The 17,626-nt window shown below is 42.3% G+C and overlaps 1 protein-coding gene and 1 long non-coding RNA gene across 4 annotated transcripts in view; one reads left to right on the forward strand and one right to left on the reverse strand.

Moving 5' to 3' along the window:
* The window catches only part of METAP1 (methionyl aminopeptidase 1), a 31,215-nt gene extending 24,068 nt beyond the window's left edge, over positions 1–7,147 (reverse strand). The window contains exon 1 of the mRNA XM_063335379.1: positions 6,972–7,147. Within this exon, the coding sequence (XP_063191449.1) occupies positions 6,972–7,085 (114 nt within the window). The 5' untranslated portion in view covers positions 7,086–7,147. The remainder of the gene's footprint in view (positions 1–6,971) is intronic.
* Positions 7,148–7,226: 79 nt separating this feature from the next.
* LOC134516082 (uncharacterized) lies at positions 7,227–17,466 on the forward strand. Of its 3 annotated transcripts, XR_010071214.1 has the most exons (4): positions 7,236–7,383; positions 7,463–7,561; positions 14,798–15,016; positions 15,684–17,466. It is a non-coding gene; the product is annotated as an uncharacterized LOC134516082 (long non-coding RNA). The 3 variants fall into 3 exon arrangements; XR_010071212.1 differs by lacking the exon at positions 7,463–7,561 and having other exon boundaries at positions 7,227–7,383; XR_010071213.1 differs by lacking the exon at positions 7,236–7,383 and having other exon boundaries at positions 7,396–7,561.
* The last annotated feature ends 160 nt before the right edge of the window (positions 17,467–17,626 follow it).

Below are 17,626 nucleotides of genomic sequence, written 5' to 3' on the forward strand. Positions count from 1 at the left end.
AATATCCCCACCCTTCTCACCTAAAGCATTTTTCTTTTTATTGCATGCAGTTTTTATACAGCAATCAAGACAGACTTGGAAACACTGAAGAGGACTGTATAAGAAGAAAGATCAAATGTATGACAAAAAAAAAAGGCAGGAGGTGGAGGGGTAATCCTCAATTTGTTCAGAGCAATCTTGCGTACAACTATTTTATCAGCAAGAAAAATACAACTGTGATTATTAGACAGAGGTCTTCAACACATTTAAACCTTTAACAACATTTCTGGCTTCAAGCCATTCTTAAGCCAATGCCACTGATTCTGTGTTTAGAGACAAGCTTAACACAGTGTTCAGCAGAACCTGTACATTTATTTACCAAAAGGTAACCAAAGGCACAATCAGCATTAAGATCTGGAAAGATTCCTCTTCGATCACCTCATGGAAGCCATGTTATTTCCCTAAATGATTTTTACCTTAAGGACTGAGATGAACATCTATGTACTGGTTGAAATATTGACAGAATTATGCAGCATAGCAGAACGTGTCTTCCAGTAAAGTGCATTTTGACTATGAACACAATTATGACTACCAAATACCTCAGGTTGTTTCATTATTTTTCCTTTAAATCAGCCATTGAAAGAAACAAAACCCTTTAAAACAGTTACTGAGCTACTTCGCAAGAAATTTTTTCCTATGTTTGTTGTCATCTTTACAGTAATAACAGGACACTTCTTATTCTTTCAGTTCGTGTATCCATGCAACCTCATTAAGAGGTAGAAAAGCACAGCCAACTGCAAATTCCAGAGAAGAGGGTGAAAAATCAACCAAGATTAGGATATAACTACACTGCAAACCTCTGTATAGTACAGACATAACCAAACTCGCTTTAAATAAGCTACCCAAGTACAGGAAGCTCTGCAGGCACCACAACACCAAATTCATGGCGTACTCACTGATTGTGTTTCTGAACTGCTTTGCAAGGTAGCAACTCATTTAAAGTTAGCTCTGACAACTCTCTGTCAACAATTTCCAGACCGAAGGCTGAGACTCTTCTTCAGGCTCCCATTCACCTTCAGGTACTGCTGCTTTACACAAGCTGGCATTTGACACTGAAAATACACCTATCAGCAGGTGTGCAAAAACTGCCCCACTGCACAGTTACTGAAAACTCCAATTCATGTCCAGCTTCCACAAAATCACGCCTCTCCATTCACTCTGCTCCTCATTTAGACCCACTGTGAGGAACTTCCAAAAATACCTATTCAACAGGAAAAAAAAAAAAAAAAAAAAGACGGCAGCTGGAATCGAGATTGTGGAGACAGACTGGCTGTCTCTTTGCGTGTCATTATACACTGTATCTAAAAAATATTCTGCGCAATTTTTTTAAATAGGATTTTAAAACGTCCTTTGGAATGTAAAATTGTCTAGGGCTTAATCTGAGATCATGTAGTTTTACTTAATGAGAACTGGTTTCTAACCAAGCTACCTTGAAAGTATGCAAAACAGAAGACCAAAAAGCTTAAGTATGGCATTTAGCTTAAGAAAAATAGCAGGTTATCAGCAATATACGTATTTAATACAACATGGATAACCGTACATTTTATCCAGAAATACAAGTATGTTGAGGAATACTATTGTTAATACATTTGATGTTAAAACAGTGGCCTCTTTTTAGCATGCTGAATCCTATTCTTCTAGGTGCAGTACAAGCCCACAGAGATAGCCTCAGGCCGCAGTACAAAACTCAGTACCAAATTCCCAAACTCGCCTAAGCAGCATACATGACTAGTCAGTTTTTCCACAAGAGCTGAATATGCATTTTCAGATTCAAATCCAAGAAAAGCACCAACATGCAGCACCTTGGTACCAGCAATGTTGGCCGCCTTCATCTAAAGCCCGATCTCTCGCAGAGACTCGTGGGTCCCACATGACAGAGCCCTTCCTTTAAGGAAGAGACTGCATTTTGCAGCTGTTCAGATTTAGAGAGGTATACAAGGGATTTTTGAGAGTAGTGAAGGAAAAACAGCCTAGAGAAATTCAAACTGGACCATCCTTTCAGTACATTGAACACTAGCTCTGAAAGAACACCTACAGGAGTCTGAAGTTTTACTTTCAGAAAGTTATGAGGGCTCAGCATTTGTGCCTCAACAATAACCAGGCATTTACCAGACACAGGTATTTATTGTGATTTACAGGCAATAAAAATATCAGCTTCCTAGTGAAAGGAATCTGTCAAAAGACCTTCCAGAAGGCAATATCTGCAGAGTGCCATTTATACTAAAAGAAACCCACATGCATTGCAGTTGGATCCAAGCAGCAGGTTCTAGACTATTTTAGGCACAGCAAAGAACAGCGAACCAAGAATGAAATACGGCACTTACGTCCTACCGTCTGACACGAGATGGGACAAGAAATAGTTTCATCCAGGTTCACTGCTCTCCGCTCCCCACCCCCAACCACAATGAAGGTGAAAGGAAACAGCACAGTGGGGGATGGGACACCACCACTCTTCTCTTCAGGACCACAGTTTTTCACAAATTTTAGTGACCTTGAGCATCCAAAGCTCTCAAGGGTCCAGGTCTGAGTGAAAATGTGCCTCCCAGAAAGGAGTAAATCAGTATACAAACCCACTGAGAAAACAGGGCTGCCTTTCTCTCCTGTCACTGGAATTTAACGAGTCACGCCCCACCTCAAATGGAAAGAGCCTGGTTAGTGGGTATCCACCATTGCCAGAGAGATGCTGCTGCCTACCATACAGTTCAGAGAAATCGTTTCCCTTCAAACACCACAAGCACATGTTCGACCATTGCTCACGTGCGGCATCTTCACCATGGCACGGTCCTCGCTTGATATTGCCAGGGCACTTTGCGACTGACAACACATGGGCATGCAAAGCAGCAAGGAGCAACCATTCCTCCTGAGTAAGTTAGAGCAATCTGTGGCCTCCACCTCTTGGATAAAAAAAATGCAGTATAGGCCACTGACTTTATAATGAGAGAATCTTTCCAGTGTGTGGCTAGAAATAGGTATTTCTGAATTTGGCTAGAGAAATGCATCCACACCACAGAAAACCTCAGACTACTCTGTTTCGTCCAAGAGACTTATGCAGATATAAATAGTATGAGAGGAAGTTTTCACGAAAGCAACACAAAATTATTAATAAAAGATCAATTTACAATTAGAAGGCTCATATAAAGTGGCAACTGAAGATCTCAAGAACAGTTACTACTTTCCCCCTGTACATCATTCAGCAGCTTGTAGAAGGCATAGAAGAAACGTAAATTGTGTATTTAAACACAAACTGTTTATGTATGTTTATGTACACTACATACGATTTACACACACAAGTGACGTGTATCTATAAAGGCAGATTTCACAATAGCAAATTCATCTTAGTAAAAGGAACAACACACTTGAGATGTGATGCTGTGCATCTGTGTTACTTCCACATTCAGAAGACACAGTGAGATATAGTAATTCAGTCCTAGATGATAAACACACACAACACTGTAGTAAGTCTCTATAAAAGAGAAAGCAAGACAGTGGGAAGACGATGGCTGACAGTGACAGTACTCGATTTACTAGCCTCAATGAAGGTATTATTAAAGGTTAACAGTGTACAGAATCCCTCAGCATAATATTCCCTCTCGTTACACCTTGGAGTGAAAGAAAAAAAAAAAATAACGCCGGGGTTCAACACACCACCTCGGAGCTCCTCTGCTGCTAAAAAGCCATCTTTAACCTGTCCCCATTACCAGTTCAAAACCTCCCTGCTAGGTCAGAGCTCGGCTGCCTTGGCCCCCTTTCCACCCATAACCCACAAGCACAACTGTTATCCAACAGCTGTACCCAGTTTCCAAGGTGCACAACCCAGAGATGAAACAGTGTTGGCTCAAAGAAATTTCAAAGGGTATCAAATTCCTTCACAGTAAGCATTTTCAGGGCATGTTGTTGAGCCTTACTCTTTTTGATGCAGAAAGGGGAATAAAACAAATGACCAGAATAACGCCCTTTCTCAAGTAAAGGAGAAACACAAATGATAAATCCACTGGGGAAATCACTGTCTTGATACAATCTACTTGAAAAGTTCACTTCAGTTCTCTACATGCAGTGAAGAAAAATGTTTATTCAATCTCATTACACTGAGATTCTCAGACCTATACTGCCTGCATTAGTTTTTCTTAACAACTTACATGTTACTATTTATAATCCAAAACCATCGCTCTATACTGGTTATCTTTCTACAGTAGTTCCCACTTTTCTATCATTTATTCTTAGCATTGGAGAAAAACTCCTACAAATTTGGTTTTAGCTCCGATTGGAGTTTTGGCTGTATGAACAAGTCATCTTGGGCTTCCAAGCACATTAACCTAGCGTGCACGTCCATACAGATGCTCTCACACCTCAAAGAGACAGATGCCAGGTAGCTTGTCACTCCCATCCTGCCCTCCGCCCAGAGTTAAAGACCTGCATACCCGTAGCTAACACCACTGCATTCAATAAGGACACGTTGACTTTATGGCTATGCTAAACTGGGCCACAGCGGGGAACTGCTCTTCAGCAGCATGCTCCTCAAGCACTAGTTCTTTGTGATCCTGCAGCGCACAGCTTTGGAGAGCTAAACCAGCAAAAAAAAAATTAATGCAACTGCTTTTCCTCCATTAAAAGAAAACCCAAAAAAACCCCTAGAAGTGGCTCACCAAACTTGATGGAAGGAATAGAAACGTGCATCCTCAGAGGGAGGCAATAGGACCATACCAGCTATAACGCAGCCTGTGCTGTGAGGTGGAGTAACATCCTAGGTCCACTCACTAGCTTATCTAACAGTTATTTATGCATGTAACACAACAATGGAAAGAAAACCACCAAAGAGAGAACTTCGGAAAAGTTTCACAAATGCTAACCAGATATGTACTGTCAGATGAAACTTGCTGGAAGTTCTGAGAAAATTTCCTGGCTTTTAAGACTCCTTCGCCTGTCGTGCTTATTTGACCAGACAGCCAGGTTGTCAGCAGCACCTCACCTACTCTCCTGATGGTGCCTGCAAGACACCAGCTGAGCACTGCAGTGAGTCTCTCATCGCCCATCACACACATGATGATGGGGAGAACTGGAACCTCGGGGCATCCCCATGCTGGGCCCCACAGAAGGTGCCAAGTGAGGCTGAAGGTCCTCGCTGCAGGCTGAACAGGACGACTCTTCTCTCAGTACATGACACTTTTTGCACATCTTGAAAACAGGCTGCTGTTATTTTTCTTCTCCCTTCTGTAACATGTGTTGCCCCAAAACCTTTAAAGCACCTTTCACAGGGGGAATAACTGTGCTTACCTACTTTACTGATTAGGACAGTGAGGAGGAACAACACACTCAAGGTCACTCAGAATAAGACAACTGGGATTCCCAGTTCAGTATTTTATTTTCTAGGCAGGACAGCTTTACAAGCACATAGTCGGTTATCCAGCAGCCTATTTTAACAAGCTAATTATTGTTTCAGGTACTTCACCTTTTACCTTACAACAGTATCAGACATTTCAAAAGAATGAAACCTAATATATAAATAAGAAGAATGTCTGCACCCTATATAAAATTAGCTGAGTTAGGGATAGGACAAGGGGAGTGAAGATCTTACTAGGACTTCTCACACAGGCTTGTTTGGTCTGTTAACAAACAGTTTTGTTATCACCAACAAATTTTTTATATGCTGAAGACGTATTTACAATGAGTTCTACATCAGACACATCAAAATGGGTAGTGAAATGCGGAGCAAATCCTACAAACCAGCTATAGGCACCACATGGAAACTAGAGATACAGCATCATCAGAACAATTTTGAGTTGCAGTAGATGTAATTTAGCATTGACTCCCAGCATCTGGCACCAGAGACTTCAGGGGAAATTACCAGAACCATGCAGTGGGTGTGCTACGTGCACGTGGGAAGTTTTCCCCTAGTCTTATGCAAACCATAACTATCGGTTTACATCCTGACTCAGTAGAAAAATTGTCCAATTAGTAAGGTAATCTAGCTGATGTGATTGAATGATTTTGTTAAGTTTACAAAACTTCAATGATTTTTACCCTGAATTATAATTCTGACAATGAAGCTCACCATTAATCCCTGAATTAAACATGTACTTCCTCACTGACATTGACAGAAATTACATATACAAAAAGTCCAAAGCATGAGGCTATGGATTTTACTGTGCATTTTCAAGTTATTAAAAAAAAAAAAGCCAAACAAAAACCCCCCCTCAACAGCCATCAAACAGTCCTTTTAAATCTGAATTAAGAACCAAACTATATTACTACTGTGGTAGTAAGCGAGGACAGCTGAGGCCTACAGAGTACGTTTAACAGGAGTTGAGGGGTGAATGACAACCGGCCTAACCTCAGTCTCCCTGTTTGGTACCCTTAAAATATCACAGAACGGCCCAAAGAATGGAATGGAATTGAATCGTCCATAGAATATCCAAAGACGTTTTTAAAAAAATATAATAATAATGAAGTAGAGGACCAAATCATTTCCCCCAAAAGCTTTTATTTAGTTCAAGGAAACAGAAAAATCTGTTTTCAGAGCAACAAGTCTCCCGGCGTTTATCGAAGCCAGGCAACTCCAGAGCTGGAGCCGATGCAGACACAGAAAGGCACAGGGTGGAATTTGATGAGCACTGTCTCATTTTGTCCCACTAAGCCCTTATTTTTAGGGGAAGCGGGGGGGGGGAGGGTCTTGACCACCCAAACCTTCAGTCTGAAGCAAAAACCGCGCACCCTCTCACGACCTCCACGGCTGGAAATAAAATGAAATCCCAAATTATCCCTAGCCGTGAGGGGCAGAAGGGCTCCCTCCGGGAGCTAAACCCGGGCACGAAAGGCCAGGCCCGGGGTAGGCGAAGGGGAGCCGGTTCCTCCCGCCCGCCCGGAGCCCGGCACGGCGGTGCCGGCAGCGCCGTGAGGGGAAAGGGAGAGGCGGGGGTGGGGGGAGGAAACCTCACCTGAGAGCAGAAGTAGGAACCCTGGATGCCCAGCTTGAGGCAGGTCGGACACTGCAGCTTGGCCTCGCTGCTGCAACCGGCCGTCTCGCAAACGCGAGTCTCCACCGCCGCCATGCTGCCGGGCTGCCACAGGCGCGGCGCGGCGAGGGAGGAGCCGCCGCCCGGAGGTGCCGCCGGCTGAGGCGGGCGGGGAGAGGCGAGGAGGGGAGGAGCGGCGCCGAGCGGCCCCCACAGGGCCGCTCGGCGCCGCTCCTCCCCTCCTCGCCTCTCCCCGCCCGCCCTTCCCTCCTCACAGGCGCGGGGCCAGGCGGGAAAGCGCCGGTTGGAGCCGCCGGTGCCCCTTCAGGAACCGTAACGCCCCCGGACGGCGCGGGGGGGAGAGCTGGGGGCTGGAGGTGAGAGGATGGCTGAGGTAAGAGGAGAAGCCAGACTCCCGCTTGCTCCCATCTCCTTGAAATTCGGGCTGAAATACGTGCGCTTCCATCTGCCAGGAAGAAGGAAGTTCGTTGCCTTCTCGTGGTTTCACCTCAGTGGGGCTCGTATCCCGCGGTTCGCAAGCGCATCGTCCTTGTTATGGAGCGCGCTGTTCTGTAAGTCTGCGCGTATACTTTAAATTAATCCGTTCTGTCTATTTTTAGCTCTTGTTTGGAAGGGGAAAAGAAAAAAAAAAAAAAAAAAAGAAAACCAAACCAAACCCACTAAATCACAAATCCGATATTCAGTAAGGCCGTAACTAAAATTAGGAAAACAGGCTGCAGGGTCGCGGTGGCATCATCACGGGAAGGATGCCGGTTTTCTTCCTGGGAAAAGAAAGATTGCGTACCAGTGATCTGTCATAAAATTAGCTGTGACTAATCATAGAATCATAAAATGATTTAGGTTGGGAGGGACCATAGAGACCATCTAGTTCCAACCCCCCTTGCCATGGGCAGGGACACCTCCCACTAGACCAGGCTGCTCAAAGCCCCATCCAGCCTGGCCTTGAACGCTTCCAGGGATGGGGCACACATACATAATACATACACTATATTTCTCCCATTTACATGGATTGATCTCAAAAAAAATGCTACCTGTGCCTATAAAGCTAATTGTGCTTATGTTCTCTGTCAAAGCTATTGATAGTACTGAAACATCTCTAACTTAATACCAATGCAAGACACTTTTTACTGGTTCATAAATCAAGATGAAGTTGCTTTTAAAAAGAACATGGAGAGATGCCTATTGAGTAGGAGAATAGCTGCAAAAGACTTCAGATCACATATTTGCTAGATCCAGCCTTAGTGCTGGGATTCCACTCCTTGTTTAAATCTCTGTTGTCTTCCCACTAGCTGGCAGGCACGGCCTATCATTTCAGTCAAAATGTGGCAGGATCGGATTCTGTTTTCCTACTTCAATATCGTTGACTTAAATTAAACTACACCAATCCTTACTCTGATCTTAGAATGCAAAACATTCTCCTCATTTCCTGGCATCCAGGTAAATCCTCAGAAAGTGTGATTCAAAAACCAAACTATGATCTCAGCATTTTCTGCAACTGTTATTCCCTGTGGTCTTCTGACCGCATCTTTAATAAAAAAAATATATATCTCCTATGCTTAGAGTTTAAGCGAAAGTTTCCACTTATTAACTCCAGAGCAGAAAAGCATACATCCTATTCTTTTGTCAGAATAAGTGTATTCATATAAACATACTTGCTATCTTATGACAATGTAATTGGTAAAAAGTGGCTAAGTAGCCCAGCTAATTACAGGACCAAGGCGACAGATAACAAAGTATCCGATCTTGTATTGCTGTGTGATAAACACTTGCACTAGCATGGTCAAACAACCAAAGGAATTTGATGCCATGCTATTACTGAAGTGTAATTGCAGGTGGACAGCTGTCTTTCTGACAGTTCTCACCTTCATTTTTCTAGTGTTGGTAATACTTGTCTCCGCCTATTGTTCTTAGAAAGAGAATACCGTAAGAGTGAATTAGGAAATGTTTCTAAGATGGTTGTAAAATACAAAGATTACAACTATTATTTTCTTTGCGTGAAAGTAGCTACTTATTGATGCGTGCAGCTCATGCTGTGACAGCGTGTAGGTCCAGATTCTGAAGACAGGCAACCAATTGCCAACCAACATCATGAAATATCTTTAAAGGAGACATTCACAGACTGTGATTTTACATATTCCAAATCCAAGTCATTATTAAAGGCTTGCTTTAACCCTAAAGCAAAATGTTCCTGAACAGGCAGAATCACTTTTAAATGATCCATGTTGCTAGCAGATATTGTATTGTGTACAGCCCATGAAAAATCAACGCTCCTTTTCCAAGTAACCAACAAATCGAAGGACAGGTACCTCCGCACACTTTAGTTGCCACTTTGTGCCATTTAAAGAACCCTAAGGAGTTGTAGACATCATTTACCTGCTTAAGCGGGGTTTACGAGTGCTTGGTGTCACTGACATGGTATAAAAAACCTGAAGCATACTGGTTCTTCTGCTCAAACATCATCATCTGCTTCTTGATGCGATTTCATCAATAATCATTAATAATTTAGGATACTTTACTAAATTTTGTGAGTATTAAATTCACATTTAATTTCATGTCTGAGGATAACTTTACAATTTATTCCTATTTGTATCTTTCAGTATCCTTACCGGGACAACGCTGATATATGTTCGTACTCCTTTTGTAGTGGCTGATAATGATGCACATTAGAAAAAAAGAGGACCTCGAACTAGTACACAGGGTTCCTTCTGTTACTCAGTTTCATTTATTTACTGCATTTCTGCAATGGAAAATAAAAGCATGCAGTTTCCTTGCTTCCTTGGAGAAGCCAAGGATGCATATATTAATAAAACAATTTAAAAATATATGTAATTTAAAGAACAGTGAACCCCTTAACTGAGGAATTAACAAACTTGCTTATTTGTCCTCCTCAGTGTTTGGAAAGAACACGGACTGCATTTGCTGATCCACCTAGAGTAACTAACTCCGAAAGTTTTGACCTAAGATTTTTTTTTATTGTTGTTGTGGTGGTTTTTAGTTTTAAACAGCCCTGTATTATCATCCCCATAGTAAAAATTATGTCGATTCTGTGGTATTTCAATGCTTTGTTTTCCAATTTGGCCTTGATTTTCTGATTTGATAAGTGAACTGATTTGCGCCTCCTGGAGGTCCATCCACTGCCATTTCCCATTATCTGGTGGCACACTCATTCTCACCAAGGAAGTTCACTGACCTTTGCGATGACCTTCCCTGGGTGGAGCTCTTTTTTCTCTGTCAGGTTTTTCATGTCACTTTCTAGCTGCCTGTCCCTCTGTGTCACAGACAAACGCACACAGAGGCGCGTGAGTCAGAAATTTTATAGCCCATTCATGGTCCTTGATTTATGTCAGTTCTGTGTTCCTGCTGTCCTCCCAACTTCTCCAAAGTGATGCGAGGTTGGGAGTGCGTGAGGTTAGCAAACAAGGGCAGGAGGAGAGGTCAGCAATGTCTCATGGGTCAGATAGCTGCTGCAAAAAAGCTAGAGCAGCTGGTAGCTAAGACAGCTGCTAGTTGGGAAGAAAACGGCCACTGAATTTGACATTACTTAATTAAGAGAGTGCCTTAGCTCATGTTCCCCCTCCTGGCTTTGCTTCTGTATGTTGCAGTAATGGGGGCTGGGCAATCACACTTTCCCAGTGAAGCTCTTGGGTGTAGTAGCTGTCTTCTGTTCAGGCTCATTGAAGACACAATTAAATGCCTCTTTGTTTAGCGATGGCTGAAACAATGCAAAAATACCACCCAGGAGCTAGACCAAATGCAAATGTGCACTATTATGGCTTGGCCAGATGGTAGAGGCACTTACTGAGATTCTCGTACCAAATGCAACAGTTATGTAAGTTTGCACATGGATGTGAAAAAGAGAAAATGCAAAACCATCACAAATGCACACAAAGAAAATGTCTCAAAGATGGCCACAAAATACATGTAGCGTGATCTTAAAAAACAAGAGTGAAAGAGAGCCCTTGTGGGAAACAGTACACAGAAGAAAAGACAAACCTGTAGTCGAAGCACAATAGTCTTACTATGGCCGGTGAAAAAAAAAAAAAAGGACTTTATAAACATCCTTCATAAATGAACAGAGTTGCATCAAAGAAATACCTGTCTTCATTTTTCCTCTTTAAAGAAAAATTGTGTGGGATTTCAAAGTCTCTCTAATTCTCAAAGTCAAAAGAGCTTGCAGTATATTGTAAGCCCCTGCATCACTCTTATTCCTTCCATTGGTGGAGATACGAGCTAAGTTACTGAAGGGCCCACTGCAGCCACAGTTCAGACTGGAGCAGGCTTACTCACAGCTAATTCCAAGATGCTTTCTCTAGTTGTGGTGGAAAGGAAGATCCTGCACATTGTTTTCTTTTGTTTCGACTGTTCAAGCCATGCTGCCTCTTGCAGCATACGTATTAATATAGTGGATCAAAACTTCTGTGTGGTTTAAGAACGATTCTCTCTGAATTCAAAGAACACTCTTCCCGTATCCAAGAATCTTAGCATTTTCCAATATATGCATAGGAAGCTGGTAGTTTATCATGGGACAAGAACAAAGGAAAACAAGCTGCATCTTTTTAAACAAAATGGTATTTTATAAAAAGCATTCCTATTTAACCAATAAGTTGCAAGCTTTAAAGAGCGAAACTCCACTGCTTGTAATATTTGAAAGAATCCATGAATGTGTCATGAGGTGATAAAAATTTTTATTCTGTACTATGGAAACACAATAAAAGTCATAGAGTGGAGTTCTGGCCCAGTGAATTCCGTGGGAATGTTACTGGTATCAACAGGGATTTCACCCAGTTTTTGTCATCAAAGTCAAGGCCATAAAAAAAATACACTTAATCGTAGTAAAATACTAACAGTGCTTTGTTTCCGCTTTAGATATCATGGACAATACTATGAGACATTAAAATTTCTTCTTATTTTCAGGTTTCAAAATCAAACTAAGATGGTTGGAGTTTTAATCACATGAAACACAATGATACTAAAAGTGTTCTATTGCCGATGTGAGTGATCTGCTCCATTTCCACTCAAATCAGTGAGATACAGGTGTGCAGATCAATTAGAGCTTGTCCTTGCACACCTCTGACTTTGCTGCCGCACTTTGAAGAATGAGACAGATGTTCGTAACAGCTACTAGATTCACACTGAAAACTGATAGAGCTCTAAAGTGTGCGAGGATTACTGAAGAAGGGATATTCAACGTTTCTTTACTTCAGACCCTTCTCTTTTTCCACTGTAACTTCAAAGGGTATGATTTTGTGGATGTATCTATGATACTTCTTTGCCTTCTGTCTTGATTTTCCTTTTAGTTAGTTTGGAGATGATGTCACTTGCAAGGCGGGCACATCACTTATGAGGATGTTGCTTATGTGTGTCGGTGATTCAAAGAAAAGATTAGTGTAGCTCATAATCCTCTCATTGCTATTATAAGTTGTTGGATAACTTCTGATGTCATCTTCAGAGGCTTTGTGCCCTTGTAGCTCAACAAATCAAAGAAGAACATGTACCAAATCACAACAGATGCTTACTTCCTATTTGTGAGGTAATAAGGTAGGCCACGTTCAGAACTCAGATTTAATATATTCGTCTGTCTTATTAAAAACTGTTAGTAAGCATACCTGTCTTATAGAGGACTTCATGCTGTTATCCCTGTAATGCATAAGAAAAATGAGAATACAGCCAAATGCAATGTGACATTCAGTATCATTTGGTGGTTAACGCTCATCCGCAGTTCTTCTCAGTAAAATGACATTTAAAGCTCTAAAATGTAGGTCTGTACTCTTGGTTCATTGAGAATAAAAATATAAGGTTAAACACAGAAGAAGCTGAAGATAAAATGATCAGAGAGGAAGAGGATTCTGGATGGATTATCTTTATTTATGTTAAGAGACTTAAAGGCAGGATTAAAACAGGCAGTCAAAGAACGTGCGTGGTTGCCAAACAAGTAAAATGGAATATCAGATCCATCTGGTGACATATTAGGCAAATAAATAGGAAGGTTTATTAATTAGTGTATTCACATTAAACAGTCTGTAAAGAATTGCTAGGAACCAAATTTTATAAAATAGATAAAATGAAGAGTATGTCAGTGGACAAACAGTAATGCTTCTGCATGTATTGACGTATTTTCTGAACATACAAATTTAATAGATTTTGTTCTTACTTTGCCATCATAACATGGGTTAGGATTATGCAGCATAAGGAAAAATATTGTCTGTCTTAATTTCTGTTTTATCACTGGGAAGATATGTCCCAGTTTTTTTATTTTGAAAACTTTTTCACTATTTATTTTATAAAACAATATTATTAAATATATTAAAAAATATATATTTGTTGTGTTTTCCTTTAGAGTTGTCAGGTGGCAGATAAAACATTACTTTATTGAACTCTCTGCCTCTCTTAAATAAAAATCAAATCATAACACTAAAATGAATTCCACGGCAGAAAAAATACAGCAGGAAATTTACTGTTCCAATACATTTTCATTACAGCCAATGGCCATTCAGTGATCTACAAACAAATGTAGCAGAAGGCCGCTTTATTCTATCTCCTAGTAGTAAAGAAACAATAAATACGATACCCTGCACCACCCTGGTGGCTTGGAAACTATGGCCTCTCTTCAAGATTGTGTACTGATACTGCCAGTAACAGATACTTTTTATTAAAACATTCACATATCCATCTGCTGTCTGGAGTCCTATAAAAATCCTGAAGTCTTGAAGCAAAGCCCTTTGCCTGAGTACCGTAAGCCCTTCCCAGTACTTTTTCTGCTGGCACAGTGTAGCTGTGGATGTGGATTTACTTGCACCTCTATAAACATTCTTCCAGTAACAGTCTCACAGTACCACAGCCCCTGTAAGAGTTATCGAGCCAGGTGACGTTTTAGTCTGTGTTGGCCAGATTTCAGAGTGACAGGAAGTTCACCTCCCCTTAAAACCATTTTGGTTTTGGAAAAGCTGCTATTTAAATCAAATCCAGTTAACAAAGTTATTAGAAATCAAATCATATGTGCATAGGTTAACGTGTCAAGCCTAAAGAGGGAGATTTTAGAGGAGTACAAATAATTACTGACTTATTCCATAATTAACCAACCTGATACTGGGTCTGGTTTACTAATAGTGAAATGCCAAGGAGGATCAAGTTGATCAGCAAGGGCAGAAAATACAGCAGGAACGGGAGATTTTGTTGCTTATATGTAGATCGTACAAATGTTACACCTAGGTGTAACAGAGAGACTGACATTTTCAGTGTCTCTTCCATGGAACAGCTTGTTAGAAAGCCCACAAGAAGATAGACAGCTTTTGACTTCACTCTGAGTAGCATTCAGGATCTGGTTTGAAATCTCATATCGGAAGAGCCATTCTGTGACAACCGTCTTAACATACTTTGATGCCGTATCGTTACAGCAGCCAAAAAATTCACCCAATTTGTCCTCAAGTTTCAAAAAGAGGAGCTATGTAAAAATAAGAGAGTTTGTTAAAAAGTAACTTTAAAAGTGCAGCTAAATTAAATTTTCAGAGGCAACAAGGAAGCTATTTTAAGACACACATTTTAGAAACGTAAGGTCACGCTTGGAGTATTAATGAAGACTTGAAAATGGGCAAAAGGGAGACAGCACAGGTAAAAACAGGCTAAAGGAGGCTATTAGAAACAAGAAGCTTTCTCTAAAAAAAGATGAAGTAATACTGAAATAAAAAAAATAGAAAACCCCCACATATTCCTGCAGATTAAATGTAAGAAAACAGTTAGATTGCGTCCCCCCCAAAAGGAATCAAAGCTAATAGTAAATCTTTCTTCAGTCCTTAGGAACGGGATGCCTTCCAGAAGTCTGGTGGACTAAATGATAACCATGGTATTAACAGGAGTACTCAAAGAAAAGAAGGCCGTTGCAGAGAAGGTCATAAACTATTTGAATCAGTGGATATCCTGGAAATGGAAGGGATGTTGAAGAGAGAATGGATGAAACTGATAAAATGAACAGTAGGAAACCACTAGGACCAGATGGAAATTGCTAACAGGTGTGTGTAACTACAGTTTTTAAAGTGTACCGATACCTGGTGTGTGCTGGGTGGCAAACGGGATGGCAGTTTTTACAGAGTTCCATGGAAGATGGGGTGCCTGACGGGAAGTCTGCTCTCTCTCCCGTGCAAATCACTGGGAACTATGGTGGGCAATAGAACCAGTGGAGACCTGGATAAATATGATCTACTTGTAAGAGTCAACATGACTGGTAGAGGGAAATTCTGCCTTACCGAATTCCCTGAAGAGTCGACCCACATGTGGAGAAAAGTGGCTTATGTAGTCTTAGTTGCATTTCCAAGGGGTAACTCATCTGCTTGGGGCAGATAAGGGAATGCACACCTGTCTGAAGCATCTGGAATATTTATCTCCAATCACAAGTTTCTCCCCTAAATGGCTGTTTCTGTCACCTCTTTCCAACACCTTCCTTAGATAGCCGGTTCCCTTAAAACATAGTGCTGAATAAAGTGCATCTCAGTCCTCTGTCACCTCCCTTAACTTCCTCTGTTATCAGGAATGTAACTTCTTACTTCCTTTGGGTCCTAACTCTGGAAAGTGATTTCAAGGGAGAGAGCTTTAAAGGGTAGATTTCTAGGGGGAATTGAAAGCATTTTAACCACTATAATTACAAACCCTACGTTCCTCATGCTGTGCCTCTATTTCTAGGTCACCCTGAAGAAGGGATTCTGCATGAATGTGCAGGGATGAACCTGGTCTCAAAGCCTGAAAACACCCTACTCGCTAACGAATGCCTTCGCGGGTAAAGCAGAACGGATGCCTGCAGATCCCCTACCAGACATTCTGTGACAGGAACATTTCAGAAGGAAAATGAAATGCCTCTCTCTGGAGGCTCACAGGAGTTCTGCACTGCTGCAGCCTTTTCTCATGGAGCCAACTTGGAGCTCAAACCTACTGTTATCCCTCTCATCCTGATGTATTTTCTCCTGTTTGTCCAATCGGGCATCATTTTTGCTGACGAATAGCAGTCTGAAATACGGGCTCCACTATGCTGCTTGAAGATCTTACTTTTTAAAACAGCTCCATTTAATTTTTAGACCCTTTTTGTAAATTAGGAGTGCTGTGGCAATCCAGATATCCTTTACAGCCTTCCGATCTCCTGTGGAACCATCAAAAATTTCAGCTGTGGTAGGTCTCGTTTTGCGCTTGATTTCTGCAGGGCTTCACCCTGCTATTTGCACGCAGCAAAGCGATAGTTTTCTTCCATAGCGGCTGGAATAAATTTCTCAGAACTTCTAATTTGTCCCATTGAGGGCCAAGGTCTGGGGAAAATTTAACTGCTGCAACCCCTGTAGTTATTATGGTCAGAAATATAATTCTAACTGGTCAGAAATATAATTCTAAGTGGCGGTGGAAAGAAACTGAGACAGCTAAAACGGTAGAGCAAGACATCAGCAGTGTCAAGCATTAAAGCCTCTTGGTTTTAAAATAACAGCCCTTCTATCTTTGCCTTTTCCTCTCTTTGAGAGGGCTCCACCTCTCAGGATTCTGCATTTTGAGGTACTGTCTTCTGGGCGAGTAGGAACAGACGTGATTGCTCTCCCAGAAACAGCTTTTTAGTAAAGTAGCTTTAGAGTCGTTGCTGACCCACAAATGCTGGATGTAATCCTGCCTCTCTGCTTGCCGACACATCCCAACCAAGGGAAGACGACAGGTCCGCGTGGCAGTTCGCACGCAGGCATGGCAGCAGATAAAACCCGAGGTGTTCCATGGCCCACCAAGAGGTAGAGATTTGACGGAGGGCCCAGGTGAGCCTCAGGGTGTCTTCAGCTGCCGGAGGGGCTTAGGACAGCAGCGTCCCATGGCTCAGGAGGGTGGGAGCTGGCAGAGTCTGGGGCTGTCCTGAAGCCACACGGTGCCCCTGCAGCCCCGGGGCAGACGTACCCTTAGAGACAGGTACAATTCTTGACATGGAATTACTGTTTTGTGACAGACAGAGAGAGGTACCTGACAGTTGTGAAGTTCTGTGCTCTGCTTGCCAACAGCCGAAGCCTCCAGCTGGTAGTGCCATACACCTGTGCCGGCCCGGCTGTGGTGTGTTTCCGTGCGGGGAAGGGGTTCGGATGAGTATTGCCACCTTCTGCTCCCCCGGCTAGGAGGAGATCGGGGGACGTGAGCTGAGGGGGATCTGCCGCGCACGGACCAAGTCCCTGCTGTGGGTGCTTGGACCAGGCGTCCAGGGCTTGGCAATTTGCTGGTAACGCTGAAAGCTCCATCATACTTAATATAAACCTGCCTAATCCTTCCTCGGCTGGAACCCTTCCTGGCCGCCGGCATTGAGAAGCAGCTCGTTTCTCCATTCGCTGCCTTTTTTTTCCCTTTTGCCTGGTGAGTCTGGATCACCGGCGGGTGAGACTACCGAGTCAATTAAATATGGAATCGGCAAAACAGCAAGTTAAATGAAACAAATAAAGCACACGATCTTGATGAACCTCTGTGCTCGCGGTGTGGGGTGAATGATGGTTTCAGTGGGTGCTCAGGCGCCGGCAGGTTTTCCCCAGGGAGCAGAAACCGCCTCCTCCTGCACGGACGGACGGAACGGGCCCCGGCGCCTGCTGCTCGGGGGAACACGAGGCCATATCTATACATAT

The sequence above is a fragment of the Chroicocephalus ridibundus genome, chromosome 5 (assembly GCF_963924245.1).
Source record: "Chroicocephalus ridibundus chromosome 5, bChrRid1.1, whole genome shotgun sequence".
Classification (NCBI taxonomy): domain Eukaryota; kingdom Metazoa; phylum Chordata; class Aves; order Charadriiformes; family Laridae; genus Chroicocephalus; species Chroicocephalus ridibundus.